Source organism: Ascaphus truei, chromosome 10, assembly GCF_040206685.1.
Source record: "Ascaphus truei isolate aAscTru1 chromosome 10, aAscTru1.hap1, whole genome shotgun sequence".
NCBI classification, from domain to species: domain Eukaryota; kingdom Metazoa; phylum Chordata; class Amphibia; order Anura; family Ascaphidae; genus Ascaphus; species Ascaphus truei.
The window spans coordinates 62,800,024-62,823,307 of NC_134492.1; the positions used below are offsets into that span (position 1 = coordinate 62,800,024).

Sequence of the window (23,284 nt, forward strand, 5' to 3'; positions counted from 1 at the left end):
GACGCGTCCACCAAGCCTCCCAACGCCTCCCCAATCTCTGGAAGCTCAGTGCACCCATCGCTCGGGGCGACAGGCGCGTGTGACACCATACGCTCTGTCGAGCGCGCAGACTATAATCTTAACATTAGACTGGTGGCGGCTATGAGAGTCTCCTGTAGATTGTTCCAGTTTTGGGGTGCACGGAAAGAGAAGGAGGAACGGCCGGATACTTTGCTGAACCTTAGGACCATGAACAGTCTTTTTGAGTCTGATCTCAGATGATAAGTGCTGCGTGTGGTGGGGGTGAGGAGCTTGTTCAGGTAGCAGGGTAGCTTGCCCAGAAAGAATTTAAAGGCAAGACAGGAAAGGTGAACTTTGCGCCTAGACTCAAGTGATGACCAATCTAGTTCTTTGAGCATTTCGCAGTGATGTGTGTTGTTATATTGGAGGACAAAACGGCATATTGAGTTGTAGAGGGTGTCAAATTTGCTCAGATGAATTTCGGGTGCCGAGCCGTATACTATGTCACCATAGTCGATAATTGGCATTAGCATCTGCTGTGCGATATGCTTTCTGACCAGCAGATTAGGGAGGATTTGTTCCTGTAAAGTACACCTAGTTTGGCAAAGGTTTTGGATGTCAGGGTATCAATATGCATCCCAAATGTTAAATTGGAGTCAAACGATTTGCCTAGATATTTGAAACTAGTGACAGGGCCTAGAATGGTATTAGAGTGGGCTCTGATCTGGAGCTCAGTAAATGGAAGCTTTAGACATTTATCCTTGATCCAAAATACCATTGTTAGTCTTGTCTGTGTTTAAAAACAGTTTGTTTTGGGAAATCCAGTTTTCATGTCTCAAAAAATCAGATTGCAGTATGTGTTCACGGTCTGAGCGGCTAGGGCTGTGTGCATATAAGATTGTGTCATCTGCATACAAGTGTATTCAAGCTCCCTTACAAGCTGTAGGTAGATCATTGAGGAAGACTGAAAAGAGTAACAGAGCCTTGCTGGACACCGTGGGTGAGATCCAAGGGGTTGGAGTTAGGGCCTGAGATGGACACATGTTGGGATCTACTTGACAGGAAGGAATTAAACCAGTTTAAAGCATGCTTCCCTATTCCAGAGCACTAGAGTTTGTTTAGCAAGATAACATGATCAATAGTATCAAAAGCCTCTGCAAAATCTAGCAATATTGCACCAGTGAGTTGTTCCATTATCATTATCCAGATCTTCATAAATGTTGCCCTAAATATCGAGTCCCTAATCTCACACTTTTGTGAACCCCTTTTGCAGTTTTCAACTTCAGGGTAATATTTCTGTGAAATATTGTTGTTCTATGGTCAACGTTGGAAATTTTAACTCAAAGTGACTTCCAGTTTGACCCCAAATCCCTGCCACATTTAGGTACAATCGCTTCAGCAGACGAAGCGAAAGCAGTGTGGAATTTGTTGTTACGCCTTTGGTGCCAAGTGTAATAAACGGTTAAAGAAATCTTTAAACATGATAAACCAGCGGTGGCCAACTCCAGTCCTCAAGGGCCGCCAGCAGCTCAGGTTTTCAGGATATCTCAGCTTCAGCACAGGTGGCTCAATTTGTCCCTGCTTTAGCACAGGTGGCTCAATCAGTGGCTCAGTCTTAGTTGAGCCACCTGTGCTTAAGCAAGGATATCCTGAAAACCTGACCTGTTGGTAGCCCTGGAGGACTGTAATTGGCCACCCGTGTTTCATGCCTGAGCGCTTACGATTTTTCCAATCCAGTACATGTTGCTGTGTGGCACTGGGGCTTTGGCGCTGGTTTTCTGTGAATTTTCTGTTTTTTTTTGCTGACCTTTTCCAGCGCTGTTCCACTTTGGTGAAGGCTGATTGGTGGTTTGCCATTGCTACCGTTTATTAATTCATGGCTTGCGATCTGTGTAAGTGAAGATCCCCCCTGCTGCTTTCAGAGTTGAAACATTATAAATCATTCAGATTGCATGATCAAGTGAAGCCTTATACTGGGGTCTTAACCCCTTCAGTGGGTGAAACTGAGGGAGTAGAACAAGGTAGTCTGTCATTTGTTCGTGTTTATGTAGAGATGCATTATTATTACTGTTATTACTCTAATAAATGCCCCTACAGTGAATCACTATCCGCCTTTGGGAAGGTAGTACATGCCTTGGACACAATCCCTGCTTGTGTCTCCTTTGATAGAATGGAGGCGTCCTGCCTGGAACTGGCCTTGGAAGGCGAACGTCTCTGCAAGTCCGGGGACTGCAGGGCCGGAGTTTCTTTCTTTGAAGCGGCCGTGCAGGTGGGAACAGAAGACCTGAAAACCCTCAGCGCCATATACAGCCAGCTGGGCAATGCGTACTTCTACCTGCACGAGTACAGCAAAGCGTTGGAATACCACCACCATGACCTGACTTTAGCAAGGTACTGTGGGCAATGGTTAGCCCAGGGGATCTCAACTCCAGGGCTCAAGACCCCACCACAGGGCACGTTTTCAGGCTCTCGCTGCTTCAGCACAGGTGGTTCACTCAGAGGCTCAGCCAAAGATTGAGCCTCTGATTGAACCACCTGTGCTGAAGCAGGGATTGATTGAGCCACCTGTGCTGAAGCTGAGTTCTTGAAAACCTGACCTGTGGGGGTGGGTGTGGGAGTGGGGCTTGAGAGATTATGGATTAACCCATAGTACTGAAGGGTTAAAGGTGCAGTGCTTATTTAGGGTTGAAGGAGACTGACGCACTTTGTAACATGCTGTAACATGCTGAGCATCACCATACACTTGTACCTGCCTGTTACGGTGTAGAGAAACGAGAATATGTGCCACCCTGTCTTCTATGCCTGATGGAGTGTGCCTGGTATCTGCATCACACTGTATTACTCCGACGGCTTCATTTAACCCTTCTAACCGGCATGCCGCTGTACATCGGTTTTTTCATTTCCTTAACCATTGTACCTCTCTCTTCCATGTTTACAGCTTTGTGGCACCTTTTCTCCCCCCTGTTATGTCCCCCATTACTGATCTCTCTTATACCTTTGCTGACCCAGCGTCCCCTCTTTATAGTACTGCATAGTGAGTGTCGTTTCTTGTGCAGGACTATTGGCGACAGACTGGGGGAAGCCAAAGCCAGCGGGAACCTCGGCAATACCCTGAAGGTCCTCAGTAATTTTGAGGAAGCCGCACTTTGTTGTGAGCGGCACCTCGAGATCTCAAGGGAGCTGTATGATAAGGTACGGGGTGCAGCCACGGACTGACGGACGGATGCCCTAACGCACCGTATCTCTCTCGAGACACTATACGCATAAGGCACTAATTCTGCTTCATCTGTCAAACCTGCTCTTTGCCATGCTCCTTTTATCCCCCTACTAGTGGCTAGTTCAGCTTAAGAGTAAAACACAAGCATTCATTTTCAGTTTGTTTAACTAGAAACCACGATTACTAATCATAAAAGTGTTACTGTAGTGGTGCTACTTCTTTCTCCTAATGGGGTCTCTCCCTCCATCTCCATGCACACTTGCAGGAATTGTCTGCTTAAGGCCTCGTTCAGGGTGCCAGCTGCAGGACTCGGAGGGAGGGCGTGAGGGAGGCAGTCCTGCAGTTTGCTGGGCGATCTGTGTTTATCCCCCAGCAGACTTTTCAGCGTTGGGGAGGGGGCGGGGTTACACACAGCAGGGTAAGTATCCAAGTTGCAGTCATGAAATCATTCTGAAGAATGATTTCATTGGCTGCCTTGGTCCCTGTGACGCTGCTGCAGCTCCAAAAAACGAAATTTTCGTTTATTGAAACTGTAGTCAGCTTCAACTCCTGGCTTCGGAGACAGGGCGGTTGCTACCCTGAAAACCAGTATTCAAATTGAATACTTTGTTTCTCACGGCAGCACGCCCTCCCTCCGAAGCAAGCACCCTGAACAAGGCCTGAGAAATCCTCTTATCACATAAGAAGGTGCCCTCCTAATTGGCCTAGTTCCCTGTGAAGTTACATTTACCTAAACACAGCAGCGATGTGAATATTCAGGGTAATCTACAGTGTCGTAAACCTAATACTTACAGTGCACAGAGCAATATCAAAGCATCCTCCATCGATATGTATAAAGAAGAAAACATCTCTGTCACGTACGGCACCCAGCTAGCACGCGATCTGCATACGAGACAAGGGTTAATACCGACGCTCGCAAGCGTTCCCACTTCACCTCCACAAAGGTCCGTCAAATGGACAATATCTCCTCTACAGGATCAAGGATTAATATACAGCTCAGAGACTGCCCCACCCTGCACCTCCGCAAAGGTCCCTCAAATTAGTAATATATCACTCCTCAATCCGCCCCAATATACCACCGCCACGAAGAGCACACAAGTGAGCACGTGACTTAGACATGCAACCAGGGTTAATACACAAGGCTACTCTAGCAACCCCCCTTTCTCCTCCGCAAGGAACCAGCGAGTTAGTATTAACCCCCCACTCAATTGTAAATCATAGCTATCCACTGCCACCATCTGGGGTATGCAAATAAGATGTCAAATCAATATTTACCAGGCCCCAGGTCCCTGTTTATTTCAGAATAAACTATGCACTTTAACAAACCAAAATCAGTTGTAGCAACGTGTCCGAATGCGTAAATTACTCTCTCCAGAGCGTGCAATCGGTTCATTCAGATCCCAAAGCATTACTTATTAAATGTTTTAATATATATAAAAATACAGTGCTTAGATTACAGAAAAGGTATTACAAAAAAATAAAGGTACAATAAATGGCAGTACAGCAAGGCCCTGCTTTTCGGCGATACGGCGGTACCAAGAAGGGGGCCGACATGTCTGCAGAACCGACCGCATGCGCAGAACGGATCTATGTAACTATATGTAACGGACCGGTCCGTGGTCGCGCATGTGCAAAATGAGGTGTTTCCCCGATGATGCGCATGCGTAGAGCGGCGCGTTGCCGGTCGGCGCATGCGCACATAACTAAAATCTGCGGTTCCGCATTCCGGCGATTTTTGCTTTGCGGCGGGTCCTTAGAACGGAACCCGCCGCATCAGTGGGGCCCTGCTGTATATACATACATAAGGAGAGAGAATCCCTGCACAACAAGCACTCTTCCTCCACTCATTTTAAATAATTGTATTGTGATTATAAGGAGACAAACAGAAGAAATGAAAACCTAAATGATGCTATTGTGCTAGATGCCCGCTCGTAAACACAGAGTGAAGTGTTATATTCACCACCTGTGTGATAGATATTATATCCACAATAGGTAAATAAATCTGTCATAAACATACAAGGACTATTAAATCGCTAGTATATGCCGGCGTTGGTACACAGCCCATAAGGCGATGTATATTTCATCAGGTATCCCAGGAATTGGAGTATAAACAGCTTAGTGCACCTAAGATCACACGTTTCCCTGTATTGTATTGTATGGTCTTGTACCAAGCAATTGCTATAGTATTTTGTGGTGCATAATCACTGGTATATTAGGCACATATCAGGCCATATTGGTAGTGTACTATGTGGTTGGCCAAAAATGACGGCCTCACATAGTGAAATTAGCTCCCAATGTCCATAACCTTTTCAAGTGCACAAGTGTTGTCACACTATGTTTGCACATACAGCATTATTGAATCAAAAGGCTCTGTGGGAAACACTACCCGCCAGGGAAGGAGAAGGAGGGGAGAGGGAGGGGGTTGTGAAGGAGGAGGAATATACCAAACAGCACTTGGGTACACGGTCTGGTTCCTCGCTCAGCGAATGATCACATGTGCCCCATGAGTAAGGTATTCACCCGTCACAGCTTCGTGTACCTCTGCTGTATACTCGGAGACAGCGGAGCACTGTTCTCCGCACGATCACCCCTCTAACACTGGCTATTTCTAGTTGATACCTCCTAGGGCCTACAACTTGGTTTAACTCACTGGCAGACTAGAGCGCACCAATAGCTGTAAACATTACCTGCTTCGAAGCAGAGCTAGCGCAAGCCGCAGCCTAGTACTACGGTCGCAGCTAACTTTTTTAGAGCAGTTGACACCTCTAGTGGGCTATCCAGGGTGGACCCCCGCCCCAAGTAAGTCCCTTTTGAAGTTCAGAGCAGATTAAAGAAACAGTCCTGACCTGTTTCAAACCCAGCATTTTGCTAAAACAATTGTAGCTCATTAACCCCTCAAGCACCAAATGGATTACCTAAATAATATCTCATTATATTATCATGACAATCTCTATAAATACAAATATACTGTCACCGTATTCCCCACCTCACCATACTGACCCTCGTGTCTTTAATGTGAACTCTTTTTTTGTGGTATAAATGTGGGCTTTAATATGCTCCCCTCTGAAGTCGTCTAATTAGTGTTTTTTATCACTTAATACAGTCTTTTTTTTTTTTTAATTTTTTAACTGTGTATATAAAACAAAAAAGAAGAAAGCGCACGGCCCATAGCGTAAAAACGTTTCACATTTAATAAGGAAAGGGGAATATATATGTGTGTGTGTGTGTGTGTGTGTGTGTGTGTGTGTGTGTGTGTGTGTGTGTGTGTGTGTGTGTGTGTGTGTGTGTGTGTGTGTGTGTGTGTGTGTGTGTGTGTGTGTGTGTTATCGCTTTTTGAGCTTTGCACTTTAAGTACTTCATTAGGATTACGAAATTGAAGCGCTGGAGCCAACTATTGCATATAATTGTGTATCTGTGAGGATTTCGGCGTCCTTGTTCTCCTGGCACGTAAATAACCATTTGAAATATATATTAACATTTAAAGCAAAATGTGAGTGCTGTCCTTAGGCGATGGCTCTATGATTTGATTAATATTGGGGGTACAGTATGTTCAGAACAGTCCTATGGGCTGGGAGTGTATGAGCATCAGTGTCTGATCTGTTCAACGTGCTGCAGGTTGGGGAGGCCAGGGCGCTTTACAACCTGGGGAACGTGTTCCATGCCAAGGGGAAGAGTTTGGCCTGCACAGGGTCCCGAGACCCGGGGGAGTTTCCAGAGGAAGTGAAAGTCGCTTTACAGCAGGCCGTGGATTATTATGAGTAAGTTTATGATGAACACCATTGTTATTGTATCACAGTAATTCCCAGCAGCGGCTTCAGGAACACCTAGGGGTTCGTGAGGTGTCTAAATCTGTGCTGGCGGATCCCATTCAGTATAGCGGGGTCCTGATCCCGTGTGGGGACTTCACACTTGGTAAGCCCCAAACTGCACCTTAGGAGTTTGTAAAACTGCTCCCCACAACGCTTTGTACCCACAGCAGCAAGGCATTGTGGGGTGTGACTTTAGAATCTCCCACAGTGACAGCTATACCCCCATGCTGGCTGCACACACTGAGGGGCAGTTTGGGGGATTATTAAGCGTGTGTTCCCCCCCACGCGCTCAGGACACTGTACTGCCTGGAATCGGTCACACATTTTGTTGAGTCGGTGTTGAGATTTATTCATTTGGGGTTCGCAAGACAAATATTTGCTAGTAGGGGCTGCGCAGTATAAAAAAGCTTGGGAACCGCTGTTATATCAGGACAGTGTGTAAATGCAGCGTGGCCGATTCTTTTTTTCCATCAAAATCGGGTAAAAATTAGAATTGGAGAAGTGAGAAAACCACTTAAACATAAAGTACTTATAACGAACAAGCGTGTGAGTTATCACATGTTCATTTACAGTTTCCTGTAGCAGGGCTCTCAATGCAAGCCCCCCCCAATCCCCGCCCCCATCCCCCACCAGGTCAGGTTTTCAGGATCTCCCAGCGTCAGCACGGGTGGCTCAGTTGGAGACTGAGCCTTCAATTTAGCCACCTGTGCTGAAGCAGGGACTGATTAAGCCACCTGTGCTGCAGCAAACCTGACCTGTTTGGGGGGCTTGAGGACTGGAGTTGAGCGCCCGGCTATAGGTTAAACGTGTTTATAGCCGTCTCACTTTCCCTCCTCCTCCTCACGTTTCTGTATCTGTGTCAGCTGTGGCTTTCACAAGTATCAGATCCACTCGCAGAGAGGCACCGGGTGCGCGGCGCAAAACAGAACCTGTTTGCGATGCACAAACTCGCCAGATCTGATGGAAAGCAGGACGTGCCGCGGAGGCCTCACGCCAATCCTACTCCAAATTAAGTGCTGTGTCTTTTCTGTGGACAGGGCAAACCTAGCGATCGTGACAGATGTGGGGGACAGAGCGGCCCAGGGGCGTGCGTATGGGAACCTGGGGAACACGCACTACTTACTGGGGAACTTCCAGAAGGCCGTTATGTCCCATGAACAGGTAGAGTATCGTCTTCAGTGATGTATGTGGTTGATGTATAGTAGTATGATTTAGGACGGGTGGCCAACGCCATCAAGGGCCACCAACAGGTCAGACAAGGATATCCCTGCTTCAGCACAGGCTGATTTGTCAAAGACTGGGCCACCTGGGCTGAAGCTGGGACTGATTGAGCCACCTGTGCTGAAGCAGGGATATCCTGAAAACCTGACCTGTTGGTGGCCCTTGAAGACTGCAGTTGCCCACACCTGCTTTAGATCCCGGAAACAGAAGGATACAGGGCTGGTGTAACCGTCGCCCTGCTGCAGTGACCTAATGATGATACAGGTGATCGTTAAATAAACAAATGTTTGGTCACATTGCTGAGGTTTCAGGCGTCAGAGCAAGAAGAGTGAGCCTCGGGACAGTGACCTATCGGCATCGTCCTAACTGATAATACGGAGCCTGTGTAACCTCTGGGACTGCCTTTATTTGTTATACTTTGAACTGTGTAATTACCGAGCACGTGTGGCTTATTATTTCACACAAACATTACTCCAAAATGGCAAACTACTGGTGTGTTAGAAATATAATAACAGAAATAAAGTTATTTTTTATAAATAAAAATAAATGTTTTTGGAAAGTGTATTTGGAACTGTATTAACCCCTTCCTACCAGGGGAGGTTGTGAAGCTGAACCCTCTGTTATCAGTGTCTGCAGCCTGCCTTACCTGTGACACTGACCCTCTGTTATCCGTGTCTGCAGCCTGCCTTACCTGTGACACTGACCCCTCTGTTATCCGTGTCTGCAGCCTGTCTTACCTATGACACTGACCTTCTGTTATCCGTGTCTGCAGCCTGTCTTACCTGTGACACTGACCCTCTGTTATCCGTGTCTGCAGCCTGCCTTACCTATGACACTGACCCTCCGTTATCCGTGTCTGCAGCCTGCCTTACCTGTGACACTGACCATGTGTTATCCATGTCTGCAGCCTGTCTTACCTGTGACACTGACCCTGTGTTATCGGTGTCTGCAGCCTGTCTTACCTGTGACACTGACCCTCTGTTATCAGTGTCTGCAGCCTGTCTTACCTGTGATACTGACCCCTCTGTTATTCGTGTCTGCAGCCTGCCTTACCTGTGACATTGACCGTGTTATTCGTGTCTGCAGCCTGTCTTACCTGTGACACTGACCCTGTGTTATCCGTGTCTGAAGCCTACCTTACCTGTGACAGGGACCCTCTGTTATCCGTGCCTGCAGCCTGCCTTACCTGTGACACTGACCCTCTGTTATCCGTGTCTGCAGCCTGTCTTACCTGTGACACTGACCCTCTGTTATCCGTGTCTGCAGCCTGTCTTGCCTGTGACACTGACCCTGTGTTATCCGTGTCTGCAGCCTGTCTTACCTGTGATAATGACCCTCTGTTATCCGTGTCTGCAGCCTGCCTTACCTGTGACACTGACCCTCTGTTATCCGTGTCTGCAGCCTGTCTTACCTGTGACACTGACCCTCTTTATCCGAGTCTGCAGCCTGTCTTGCCTGTGACACTGACCCTCTGTTATCCGTGTCTGCAGCCTGCCTTACCTGTGATACTGACCTCGTTATCCGTGTCTGCAGCCTGTCTTACCTGTGACACTGACCCTCTGTTATCTGTGTCTGCAGCCTGTCTTACCTGTGACACTGACCCTCTGTTATCCGTGTCTGCAGCCTGTCTTACCTGTGATACTGACCCCTCTGTTATTCGTGTCTGCAGCCTGCCTTACCTGTGACACTGACCCCTCTGTTATTCGTGTCTGCAGCCTGCCTTACCTGTGACACTGACCCTGTGCTATCCGTGTCTGCAGCCTGCCTTACCTATGATACTGACCCTCTGTTATCCGTGTCTGCAGCCTGTCTTACCTGTGACACTGACCCTCTGTTATCCGTGTCTGCAGCCTGTCTTACCTGTGATACTGACCCCTCTGTTATTCGTGTCTGCAGCCTGCCTTACCTGTGACACTGACCTTGTGTTATCCGTGTCTGCAGCCTGCCTTACCTGTGACACTGACCCCGTGTTATCCGTGTCTGCAGCCTGCCTTACCTGTGACACTGACCCTGTGTTATCCGTGTCTGCAGCCTACCTTACCTGTGACACTGACTCTCTGTTATCCGTGTCTGCAGCCTGCCTTACCTGTGACACTGACCCTCTGTTATCCGTGTCTGCAGCCTGTCTTGCCTGTGACACTGACCCCGTGTTATCCGTGTCTGCAGCCTGTCTTACATGTGACACTGACCCTCTGTTATCCGTGTCTGCAGCCTGCCTTACCTGTGACACTGACCCTCTGTATCCGTGTCTGCAGCCTGTCTTACCTGTGACACTGACCCCGTGTTATCCGTGTCTGCAGCCTGCCTTACCTCTGACACTGACCCTCTGTTATCCGTGTCTGCAGCCTGCCTTACCTGTGACACTGACCCTCTGTTATCCGTGTCTGCAGCCTGTCTTATCTGTGGCCATGACCCCTTTGTTATCCGTATCTGCAGCCTGCCTTACCTGTGACACTGACCCTGTGTTATCCGTGTCTGCAGCCTGTCTTACTTGTGACACTGACCCTGTTATCCGTGTCTGCAGCCTGCCTTACCTGTGACACTGACCCTGTGTTATCCGTGTCTGCAGCCTGCCTTACCTGTGATACTGACCCTGTGTTATCCGTGTCTGCAGCCTGCCTTACCTGTGACACCGACCCCTCTGTTATCCATGTCTGCAGCCTGTCTAACCTGTGACACTGACCTTGTGTTATCCGTGTCTGCAGCCTGCCTTACCTGTGACACTGACCCCGTGTTATCCGTGTCTGCAGCCTGCCTTACCTGTGACACCGACCCCTCTGTTATCCGTGTCTGCAGCCTGCCTTACCTGTGACACTGACCCTCTGTTATCCGTGTCTGCAGCCTGCCTTACCTGTGACACTGACCCTGTGTTATCCGTGTCTGCAGCCTACCTTACCTGTGACACTGACTCTCTGTTATCCGTGTCTGCAGCCTGCCTTACCTGTGACACTGACCCTCTGTTATCCGTGTCTGCAGCCTGTCTTGCCTGTGACACTGACCCCGTGTTATCCGTGTCTGCAGCCTGTCTTACCTGTGACACTGACCCTCTGTTATCCGTGTCTGCAGCCTGCCTTACCTGTGACACTGACCCTCTGTTATCCGTGTCTGCAGCCTGTCTTATCTGTGGCCATGACCCCTTTGTTATCTGTGTCTGCAGCCTGCCTTACCTGTGACACTGACCCTGTTATCCGTGTCTGCAGCCTGTCTTACCTGTGACACTGACCCTCTGTTATCCGTGTCTGCAGCCTGTCTTACCTGTGACATTGACCCTCTGTTATCCGTGTCTGCAGCCTGTCTTACCTGTGACACTGACCCTGTGTTATCCGTGTCTGCAGCCTGTCTTACTTGTGACACTGACCCTGTTATCCGTGTCTGCAGCCTGCCTTACCTGTGACACTTACCCTGTGTTATCCGTGTCTGCAGCCTGCCTTACCTGTGATGCTGACCCTGTGTTATCCGTGTCTGCAGCCTGCCTTACCTGTGACACCGACCCCTCTGTTATCCGTGTCTGCAGCCTGCCTTACCTGTGACACTGACCCTCTGTTATCCGTGTCTGCAGCCTGCCTTACCTGTGACACTGACCCTCTGTTATCCGTGTCTGCAGCCTGTCTTGCCTGTGACACTGACCCTCTGTTATCCGTGTCTGCAGCCTGCCTTACCTGTGACACTGACCCTGTGTTATCCGTGTCTGCAGCCTACCTTACCTGTGACACTGACCCTCTGTTATCCGTGTCTGCAGCCTGTCTTACCTGTGACATGGACCCTCTGTTATCCGTGTCTGCAGCCTGTCTTACCTGTGACACTGACCCTCTGTTATCCGTGTCTGCAGCCTGTCTTACCTGTGACATGGACCCTCAGTTATCCGTGTCTGCAGCCTGCCTTACCTGTGACACTGACCCTCTGTTATCCGTGTCTGCAGCCTGTCTTACCTGTGACATTGACCCTGTGTTATCCGTGTCTGCAGCCTGTCTTACCTGTGACATGGACCCTCAGTTATCCGGGTCTGCAGCCTGCCTTACCTGTGACACTGACCCTCAGTTATCCGTGTCTGCAGCCTGCCTTACCTGTGACACTGACCCTCTGTTATCCGTGTCTGCAGCCTGCCTTACCTCTGACACTGACCCTCTGTTATCCGTGTCTGCAGCCTGTCTTACCTGTGACATGGACCCTCAGTTATCCGTGTCTGCAGCCTGCCTTACCTGTGACATGGACCCTCAGTTATCCGTGTCTGCAGCCTGCCTTACCTGTGACACTGACCCTCTGTTATCCGTGTCTGCAGCCTGCCTTACCTGTGACACTGACCCTCTGTTATCCGTGTCTGCAGCCTGTCTTACCTGTGACATTGACCCTGTGTTATCCGTGTCTGCAGCCTGTCTTACCTGTGACATTGACCCTCTGTTATCCGTGTCTGCAGCCTGTCTTACCTGTGACATTGACCCTCTGTTATCCGTGTCTGCAGCCTGCCTTACCTGTGACACTGACCCTGTGTTATCCGTGTCTGCAGCCTGTCTTACCTGTACATTGTGTTTCAGCGACTATTAATCGCCAAAGAATTTGGGGACAGATCAGCAGAAAGAAGGGCTTATAGCAATCTGGGAAACGCGTTTATCTTCCTGGGGGAATTTGAAATGTCAGCAGAATATTATAAGTAAGTAAATGTATATGTAGTCCCAGGTGAAAAACTGTATATAACCAAGTAAATATTATTATTGAAGTATTTAATAAACTTTATACTTATCATATATGTTTTGTCAATTTGATGAAGCATTGGGCTCCCCTGTCTTGCTTACTGGGAATATGTGTGTTAATTGAAAAACAGTATACAGCAAGGTAAACACTTAGTCTGTGTGGTGGAACTTGCCCCTTCACATGTGCTAACGTACATGGCCTTACCCCAAATCCTTTGCACGAGCGATCGGCGTCAGGGAAACGCAGAGGGAATTCTGCATTCTGTTGTATAACGGCTGTGTACCTATGTGTATGTATATCTTTATATAGCGCCCACTGTGTACTCTGCGCTTTCCAAGGACAATACAGTACAGGAAATTATAATATAATAAGTGCAACAAAATCCTGTCCCGGAGAGCTTACAATCTAAGTGATTTTACATCCCCTGCCAAACTCCCACAATTCCTTGTTATTAACGAAAGAAGAACTCAAAGGGTGGTAGTTGTGTGTGTGTGTGTGTGTGTGTGTGTGTGTGTGTGTATTTTGTTATAAGGACCTTCTTTATTGTGTATATGTTGCTTTGCTCCCAGTAGTTGGAAGTGTATAGAGCGTGAGAATAGACTCTCAGTGAGTGAGAGTGGATCTCGGGCCCTCTGACCTCCCGTTTCTCCCGCATCACACCCTGTCTTTCCTGACCTGCTACATCGAGCAGTCACAGAACCAGATACTCCATACAATGAGGGGGGCGTGACGTGTCGTGATAGAACATGACTCGTGACATAAATGCAGGGGTTCTCATCTCCAGTCCTCTCCCCTCCTCTCTCCCTCCCCTCCCCCCCCAAACAGGTCAGGCTTTCAGGATATCCCTGCTTCAGGACAGGTGGCTCAATCAGTGGTTGAAGCTGGGACTGATTGAGCTACCTGGTCTGAAGCAGGGACTGTGTGAAGCCAGGATATCCTGAAAACCTGACCTGATGCGGGTGGGTGTGAGGACTGGAGTTGAGAACTCCTGACTTTATGAATTATATTACAGTGGTTTGATAACCAAGCAATGGCTTCTGTAGCTACACTGTGAATATAGCCATGACAGGGAAATGCGGTTTTCATGGGCCAATGTGCTAACATGTCTGCAATGTGTTCATGCAGAAGGACTCTGCAGCTGGCATGGCAGCTGAAAGACAGAGCTGTGGAAGCACAGAGCTGTTACAGCCTGGGAAACACTTACACCCTACTTCAGGACTACGACAAGGCCATTGATTATCATCTGAAGCATCTTGTCATCGCTCGGGAACTCAATGACAGGTGAGGGCTCGGATTACAGCTCACATCAGGCTGATTTATTCCTTTAGTCATGACCGTAATAACCATTAGGACAGAAGATCCCCAACATAGGGTTTTCAGGGAGGGGCTAGAGAGCGTTTTGTGTGGGCGTCTACAACCCTGCAGCTGACACAACACACTTACTGCACCATATGTCCGTTCTGTCTGTGCCTCTGTCACCCTCACGCGGCAGTAACAGAACCGGTCACAGTTGTTGGAGGGACAGACTGAATGAGATAGACATTGTTGTTATCCTGCAATTAAAGGGGATAGACTCATTAGGTCTGAGTGTTTTTATTGGTCACCAATTCATCAGGTGATGGAAGGGTTAGTTCAGAGGGCCATCCAATTTCTGTGTCCCTGTACCCCTGGGGAAGGTCTACGGGCCATCCAATTTCTGTGTCCCTGTACCCCTGGGGAAGGTCTACGGGCCATCCAATTTCTGTGTCCCTGTACCCCTGGGGAAGGTCTACGGGCCATCCAATTTCTGTGTCCCTGTACCCCTGGGGAAGGTCTACGGGCCATCCAATTTCTGTGTCCCTGTACCCCTGGGGAAGGTCTACGGGCCATCCAATTTCTGTGTCCCTGTACCCCTGGGGAAGGTCTACGGGCCATCCAATTTCTGTGTCCCTGATTGTGCGCCTTCACAGGTCAACCCCCAGAACGGGAATCTCTGCAGATGGTGTAGAGACTGGAACAAACTTGGGGGATCCGAGGGAGCATTTGTCATTCTGTAGCGAGTGGGTTAATCTGAACAAGACACAGGCCCCTTCTACCTATGTTACCACCCTGAAGGGAACATGTGAGCAATACGTCTCTTGTACCTGTGCCCTATTGAAGGTGCTTCTCACCGGAGTTCTTTTCAGCACACTGGTGAATGGTGTGTACCTGTGTTGCAGGGTGGGAGAAGGTCGGGCGTGCTGGAGCCTGGGAAATGCATACACTGCCTTAGGAAACCATGACCAGGCTGTGCACTTCGCAGAGAAGCATTTGGATATTTCTAGAGAGGTAACAAGTGCAATCCTGTTATATTCAGGTAACCTCCTCCTTCCAGGTCCCAGGTCCCTTACCTTAGAACACTAGGCTGGTGGTCTCGCTCAAAGTCCTGAGAGTCGTATCACAGGCGGGAACTTGCAGGTGGTGCGAGGAATGTAATGCTTCGTGTCCACACAGAGTAAGGGGATTCCAATACTACACTCATGGTTACATTGCAATAATACAACAACTACATATCAGAAAGGCGAGTACAGAACTAGAATCTCTTTCCAAAAAAGTCCAGAGATCACACCTTCACTACACCCAGACAGGCCTGGCATCCTGTGCCAGAGATCACACCTTCACTACAACCAGACAGGCCTGGCATCTTGTGCCAGAGATCACACCCGCACTACAACCAGACAGGCCTGGCATCCTGTGCCAGAGATCACACCCGCATTACACCCAGACAGGCCTACCATCCTGTGCCAGAGCAATGTAAAGAGCGTTAAGGCTGCACTCCACAAATAAGATAAGATAAATCATACAGTTTACCGGTGCTGCTGGTTCAAGGAAGTACCTGCCAGAAAAATCCAAAGTTAACTTAGGAAAAGAGGGATCCAGCGCTCAGCGGATTTCTAAATCAAGAAAATTTATTTTGTGCCACACAACGTTTCGACCAACAGGTCTTTCTCAAGTGACTAGGCATACACCAAATGAGGATCTACCCAGTATATATATCCTCTAACATAACAATCAACAGGTGAAACAAGTGAAAATTACCCCCAGCTGACCCCAATCCGCCTCCCCTGATCAGTCCTATGTTTATACATTGCCCCAATAGTTCGTGGTGATCTTCTTCCGGTTCGCTGATCTTCTTCCGGTTTTGCGTTCCAGTGACGTCATAATACCCTTTTGCGCATGCGTCGTCCGCGCTTGCATTCCAGCGCCGTCTACCTCTCTCCGTCGGTCAGGTCTGACGTCTACCTCTCTCTGCGTCGTGGTTTGTGAGATTCTTCTGCGTCCTCCGTCGTCATGGTTACCATGTCGTCATATTTGGTATCAAGTTCTCTTTGTATTGAAGTGGGCTATTCTTCTATGATTTACTGTGCAGTATCAGTCCTTTATTGCACATAGAAAAAGTCATTGTATGTGATCAGGGGTGCATTCTGTAGTGTGAACAAGTGCAAAAAAGTGGTATTAAGTGCAAAAAATAACAACATTTAATAAAAACTTTATAGAGTGCTTGTCAATCTGTTCTATTACTTACTCACATTTAAGGCTTTTCACCAACAGCAGCCATGCCACCTAAGAAACATGCTATCTCCTATTAAGAAAACAGTTATATGATATGTAATCATTAAGCCCCTTTGGATGTACTGTATCTAAAGTGCTTTTGTGTTCAATAAATCTGGTCTTCAGACTTCTGCTGGTTTTACCCACATATAAAAGACCACAGGGACATTTAATGATATATATAACTTGAGTGGTAGTGCAGGTGATGCGTTTATTAATTTTTAATTTTGCACCACTTGGGTGACAAAATACATCGCCTGTCATTAAACTATTACATACTGAACAATTAAAACACTTATAGCAGCCTGGTTTTGGGTCACTTAGAAAGTGTGTACCTACGTAATGTTCGTGTTTATCTGCTTTGATCAGAATATCCTTGATTTTCTCCTCTTTGCTAGGCAAATCTAGGTGTTTCCTTACATATTTGGCCTAATATCAGAGCTGTTTGCAGGATTTTCCAGTGTTTGTGTATGGTTTGTTTAACAAATCTACTTGCAGTCGTATTTACTGACAAAGGTCATTTTTTCCTCACTTTCAACTGGCCTATTTTCCTCTAGTGGTTCCTTTTCCGAAGATTTTTCCACTATGGAAGCTTTATGTCCTCTTTCTGTAAATCCTGTTTTTATTTCTTTCAATGTTCTGGCCAATTGTGAGGGCCTGTCAACAATTTTTCCCGCCCTTATTTTTTGTGAATAGGGTAACATTCTCTTTAAAGAGTCTGGATGAAAACTAGACCCATGTAATGTAGAATTCCTATCCGTAGGTTTCCGGAATAGGTCTGTATGCAATTCATGTCCATTATATGTGATTAGTACACCTAGGTAAGATATCTGTGATTTACTCCAATTTTTAGTAAATTTAACTGGTGTTGGTAGTTCTGCCAAGTACGTGAAGAACTCAATTAATTCGTGTTCAGTTCCCTCCCAGATGATAAAGAGGTCGTCTATATAACGACAGTAAAATGACATTTTACTAAAAAATTGCGTGCCATAGATGTGTTGTTCCTCAAAATGGGACGTGTATAAATTAGCATAAGCTGGTGCTACATTGCTACCCATAGCGGTACCTGTCGTCTGCAAATACAAATTTGTCTCAAATTTGAAGTAATTCTTGTGTAAAATAAAATGTAGCAGGAGCATGATATAGTCAGTTGGTGGGCCTTTTGTGTGATTCCTTTCTAATTTTTCTCTGACCACATTTAAGCCTTCTGTGTGAGGGATGATCGTGTAGAGACTGGTGACGTCCATGGTCACCAGTAGTATGTCTCTATCATTAAACTCAATAGATCTTATTTTGTGCAGAAAATCGAATGTGTCTCTGATGTATGATCTCCCCTTTATCACTAATGGCTGTAAAAATGTGCCTACAAACATGGATAAAGGTTGGCTGATGGAATTCGTGGCCGATATAATCGGTCTGCCTGGGGGGTTGTGTAGACTCTTATGTATCTTTGGTAACAGATATAATAGTGGACGGCGTGGGTGCTCCATTGTTAAGAATTCCACCTCCTTTTCAGTAAGCCATGTATTGCCCAAACCCAATTGTAAAATGTGTTTTATTTCTTCTTGATATGAATTTGTTGGGTCATGTGTTCATTTGATATAACAGTTAGTGTCTGCTAGTTGCCTATAGGCTTCTGTCCTGTATTGCTCATAGATTTGAAGAACTAGTGCCCCATCCTTTGTCTGCTCTTTTTAAGATAATTTTGAGGTTGTCGGCCAATTGTTTTAAACACTTTTTTTGACTAATGTTAAGGTTGTAATGGATATGATGCCTTTTCTTAAAATATGCATTAACATCGTGTTTTACCAAATTCATGTATGCTTGTACTGCTGACTTGTTAACAGGAGGTACAAAATTAGATTTTAGCTTACATACCGTTTCTTTAGTCAAACCTTGTGTGGCTGCTGCTGCTGTTGCATGGCCGGGGTCCTGTTAAGGAAAAAAGATTTTAGATTTAATTTCCTTTCCATCTTAAAAAGTTCCACCTCTAACTCAATTCTGTTAGCTGTAGTGGTGGGTACAAATGAGGGACCTCTAGACAGAACCTCTAATTCTGTTTTGGACAGTGAGTAATCAGAGAGATGGATAACAAGGCTGTGCACACTACTTATTGCCGGGGTCTCAAGATGGGTGTTGTCCGTGGGTTTGTGTCTCCCCCTCCTTGTCTTTTTTCTTTTGCCTTTGTTCCCGTCCCTCTTCCTCCGCCTAAAAAAGAAGCGTTGGAGGGTCCTGGTGTCTGTCCCCGTGTCTCATCAGCAGATGAACTAGCCTCTTGGTCACTGGAAAGATTTTCTCCTCTTTTTTTAATCTTTTTTGCCTTTCCTTTATTTGTGAATCTGGTGCGTCCATACGTATACATTATTTTCTTTGTAGTCTCCTACTACTGTTTTAAACTTTTGTTTCTTAAAATGGACTAAATCCTCCTTAAATTTTTGTAGTTTAGTTTTTAATTCATCCAATAATTTGATGCGTGTGTTCTATAGTGATCTCAAGTTTAAGAATCTCATGTCTAGTATTGGATAATTTTTTCCCCTGCTTCTTCTATAACTAATACCATTAAATCCAAGGAGGCTTTGTTCAATATTTTGCACCAGTTCTCACAGAATATTGGATTATCTATGCCAATGGTAGGACGGTTTCGGATCCTGAACCCTCTGGGGATAAGTCTTTGTTTGTAGTATTCACTTAAAGTGGTTCATGGGAAAAAAAATTCTATTTCTTTCTTTTTAAGTCTTTCTAAATCTTGGATATAATCGGCTGGTCTATCAGGACCAAATGCCTCTTCTGGAGTAGTTTTAAACAGAATGTTACTGATCTCCTCCTCATTAAAAGTTTGGATCTCAGCTTTATTTTTAAGTCCAAGAGACAGATTAGCCAGCCCTTCCATAAAGTAGAGCCTTACACTTGAACCAGTCTAACACTACGGAAAAACTGGAATTTGCTTGGAGAAATTCAACGTCTCCTAATAATTACACAGATAATAAATGCAGTGATACACAGAAATAGATCTGTAAAAGTATCATTTAAATCAATCCAAAAGGATTTTAAAGGGTGCCAGTCTAAGGACAGGAAACAGTTGCAATGTAAAGAGGGTTAAGGCTGCACTCCACAAATAAGATAAGATAAATCATACAGTTTACCGGTGCTGCTGGTTCAAGGAAGTACCTGCCAGAAAAATCCAAAGTTAACTTAGGAAAAGAGGGATCCAGCGCTTAGCGGATTTCTAAATCAAGAAAATTTATTTTGTACCACACAACGTTTCGACCAACAGGTCTTTCTCAAGTGACTAGGCATACACCAAATGAGGATCTACCCAGTATATATATCCTCTAACATAACAATCAACAGGTGAAACAAGTCAGCAGTACAAGCATGCATGAATTTGGTAAAACACGATGTTAATGCATATTTTAAGAAAAGGCATCATATCCATTACAACCTTAACATTAGTCAAAAAAAGTGTTTAAAACAATTGGCTGACAACCCCAAAATTATCTTAAAAAGAGCAGACAAAGGAGGGACACTAGTTCTAAAAAACTATGAGCAATACAGGACAGAAGCTTATAGGCAACTAGCAGACACTAACTGTTATGTCAAATTAACACATGACCCGACAAACTCATATCAAGAAGAAATAAAACACATTTTACAATTGGGTTTGGGCAATACATGGCTTACTGAAAAGGAGGTGGAATTCTTAACAATGGAGCACCCACGCCGTCCAGTATTATATCTGTTACCAAAGATACATAAGAGTCTACACAACCCACCAGGCAGACCGATTATATCGGCCACGAATTCCATCAGCCAACCTTTATCTATGTTTGTAGGCACATTTTTACAGCCATTAGTGATAAAGGGGAGATCATACATCAGAGACACATTCGATTTTCTGCACAAAATAAGATCTATTGAGTTTAATGATAGAGACATACTACTGGTGACCATGGACGTCACCAGTCTCTACACGATCATCCCTCACACAGAAGGCTTAAATGTGGTCAGAGAAAAATTAGAAAGGAATCACACAAAAGGCCCACCAACTGACTATATCATGCTCCTGCTACATTTTATTTTACACAAGAATTACTTCAAATTTGAGACAAATTTGTATTTGCAGACGACAGGTACCGCTATGGGTAGCAATGTAGCACCAGCTTATGCTAATTTATACACGTCCCATTTTGAGGAACAACACATCTATGGCACGCAATTTTTTAGTAAAATGTTATTTTACTGTCGTTATATAGACGACCTCTTTATCATCTGGGAGGGAACTGAAAACGAATTAATTGAGTTCTTCACGTACTTGGCAGAACTACCAACACCAGTTAAATTTACTAAAAATTGGAGTAAATCACAGATATCTTACCTAGATGTACTAATCACATATAATGGACATGAATTGCATACAGACCTATTCCGGAAACCTACGGATAGGAATTCTACATTACATGTGTCTAGTTTTCATCCAGACTCTTTAAAGAGAATGTTACCCTATTCACAAAAAATAAGGGCGGGAAAAATTGTTGACAGGCCCTCACAATTGGCCAGAACATTGAAAGAAATAAAAACAAGACTTACAGAAAGAGGACATAAAGCTTCCATAGTGCAAAATCTTTGGAAAAGGAACCACTAGAGGAAAATAGGCCAGTTGAAAGTGAGGAAAAAATGACCTTTGTCAGTAAATACGACTGCAAGTAGATTTGTTAAACAAACCATACAAAAACACTGGAAAATCCTGCAAACCGATCTGATATTAGGCCAAATATGTAAGGAAACACCTAGATTTGCCTAGCAAAGAGGAGAAAATATCAAGGATATTCTGATCAAAGCAGATAAACACGAACATTGCGTAGGTACACACTTTCTAAGTGACCCAAAACCAGGCTGCTATAGGTGTTTTAATTGTTCAGTATGTAATAGTTTAATGACAGGCGATGTATTTTGTCACCCAAGAAGTGGTGCAAAATTTTTAATTAATAAACGCATCACCTGCACTACCACTCAAGTTATATATATCATTAAATGTCCCTGTGGTCTTTTATATGTGGGTAAAACCAGCAGAAGTCTGAAGACCAGATTTATTGAACACAAAAGCAGGATCAATAACAAATCAGAGAATACAGTCTTTATTGATCACTGTACAGATCAGAAGCACCCGGTTTCATCCCTTCGTCTAATGGGGATAGAGCACATAAAAAGAAAGGCAACAGGCATTGATATTAACACACTATTACTACAGCGTGAATAATACTGGACATACACTTTAGATACAGTACATCCAAAAGGGCTTAATGATTACATATCATATAACTGTTTTCTTAATAGGAGATAGCATGTTTCTTAGGTGGCATGGCTGCTGTTGGTGAAAAGCCTTAAATGTGAGTAAGTAATAGAACAGATTGACAAGCACTCCATAAAGTTTTTATTAAATGTTGTTATTTTTTGCACTTAATACCACTTTTTTGCACTTGTTCACACTACAGAATGCACCCCTGATCACATACAATGACTTTTTCTATGTGCAATAAAGGACTGATACTGCACAGTAAATCATAGAAGAATAGCCCACTTCAATACAAAGAGAACTTGATACCAATATGACGACATGGTAACCATGACGACGGAGGACGCAGAAGAATCTCCCAAACCACGACGCAGAGAAAGGATAGGCGTGTATCTCATAAGATGAGGAAGCAACCCCCACAGAATGACGAGAAGAGAACAAATCGGAATACGATGGTAGACTTCAGACCTGACCGACGGAGAGAGGGAGACGGTGCTGGAACGCAAGCGCGGACGACGCATGCGCAGAAGGGTTTTATGACGTCGTTGGAACGCAAAACCGGAAGAAGATCAGCGAACCGGAAGAAGATCACCACGAACTATTGGGGCAATGTATGAACATAGGACTGATCAGGGAAGGCGGATTGGGGTCAGCTGGGGGTAATTTTCACTTGTTTCACCTGTTGATTGTTATGTTAGAGGATATATATACTGGGTAGATCCTCATTTGGTGTATGCCTAGTCACTTGAGAAAGACCTGTTGGTCGAAACGTTGTGTGGCACAAAATAAATTTTCTTGATTTAGAAATCCGTTGAGTGCTGGATCTCTCTTATCCTGTGCCAGAGATCACACCCGCATTACACCCAGACAGGCCTGGCATCCTGTGCCAGAGATCACACCCGCATTACACCCAGACAGGCCTGGCATCCTGTGCAAGAGATTACACCCTCACTACACCCAGACAAGCCTGGCATCCTGTGCCAGAGATCACACCCACACTACACTCCCACAGGCCTGGCATCCTGTGCCAGAGATCACACCCGCACTACACTCCCACAGGCCTGGCATCCTGTGCCAGAGATCACACCCGCACTACAGACAGGCCTGGCATCCTGTGCCAGAGATCACACCCGCACTACACCCAGACAGGCCTGGCATCCTGTGCCAGAGATCATACCCGCATTACACCTAGACAGGCCATCTAGTGGCGTCCTGCGCCTGAGATCACACCCTTATTACAAACCATTTAACCCGAAGAAAGCATTTTGCGACATTTACCAACATCCTAACTAGGGCTGGGACATCTCTTACAAAGAAGGACATTTCATGTCAACCAACTCTTATAGAGAAGGCGTTACAAAGGTAAACACTTAAGTAATTGCCGTTGCAAAGTATCATTGCAGCTGTGATTGGGGTAGCTTTAATACCTGTATTTATTGCTTGTGTGAGCTGCGTCATCTTCCTCCTGTAGCACTTTGCAATGCA

The 23,284-nt window shown here is 45.7% G+C and overlaps 2 protein-coding genes and 1 long non-coding RNA gene across 10 annotated transcripts in view; 2 read left to right on the forward strand and 1 right to left on the reverse strand.

The window, feature by feature from the left end:
* Nucleotides 1-23,284, forward strand: part of GPSM2 (G protein signaling modulator 2) — a 57,307-nt gene that overhangs the window by 22,860 nt on the left and 11,163 nt on the right. For 5 of the 6 annotated variants that reach the window (XM_075617080.1, XM_075617076.1, XM_075617079.1 and 2 more), the window contains 7 exons: nt 2,170-2,391; nt 3,057-3,192; nt 6,833-6,975; nt 8,064-8,187; nt 12,780-12,895; nt 14,062-14,217; nt 15,135-15,243. In XM_075617080.1, the coding sequence (XP_075473195.1) occupies nt 2,171-2,391; nt 3,057-3,192; nt 6,833-6,975; nt 8,064-8,187; nt 12,780-12,895; nt 14,062-14,217; nt 15,135-15,243 (1,005 nt within the window). In that variant the 5' untranslated portion in view covers nt 2,170. The remainder of the gene's footprint in view (nt 1-2,169; nt 2,392-3,056; nt 3,193-6,832; nt 6,976-8,063; nt 8,188-12,779; nt 12,896-14,061; nt 14,218-15,134; nt 15,244-23,284) is intronic. The other variant, XM_075617081.1, reaches the window with a different exon arrangement.
* CLCC1 (chloride channel CLIC like 1) overlaps nt 15,844-23,284 on the reverse strand; it is a 67,181-nt gene continuing 59,740 nt past the window's right edge. The window contains exons 13-15 of one of the 3 annotated variants that reach the window (XM_075617082.1): nt 18,385-18,438; nt 16,485-16,537; nt 15,844-16,379 (exon numbers count right to left, since the gene is read on the reverse strand). In XM_075617082.1, the coding sequence (XP_075473197.1) occupies nt 16,487-16,537; nt 18,385-18,438 (105 nt within the window). In that variant the 3' untranslated portion in view covers nt 15,844-16,379; nt 16,485-16,486. Of the gene's footprint in view, nt 16,380-16,480; nt 16,538-18,384; nt 18,439-23,284 lie in introns of all 3 variants that reach the window. The other 2 variants (XM_075617083.1, XM_075617084.1) reach the window with 2 other exon arrangements.
* On the forward strand, nt 17,349-22,608 carry LOC142504006 (uncharacterized). The gene is made up of 2 exons (XR_012804160.1): nt 17,349-21,893; nt 21,999-22,608. It is a non-coding gene; the product is annotated as an uncharacterized LOC142504006 (long non-coding RNA).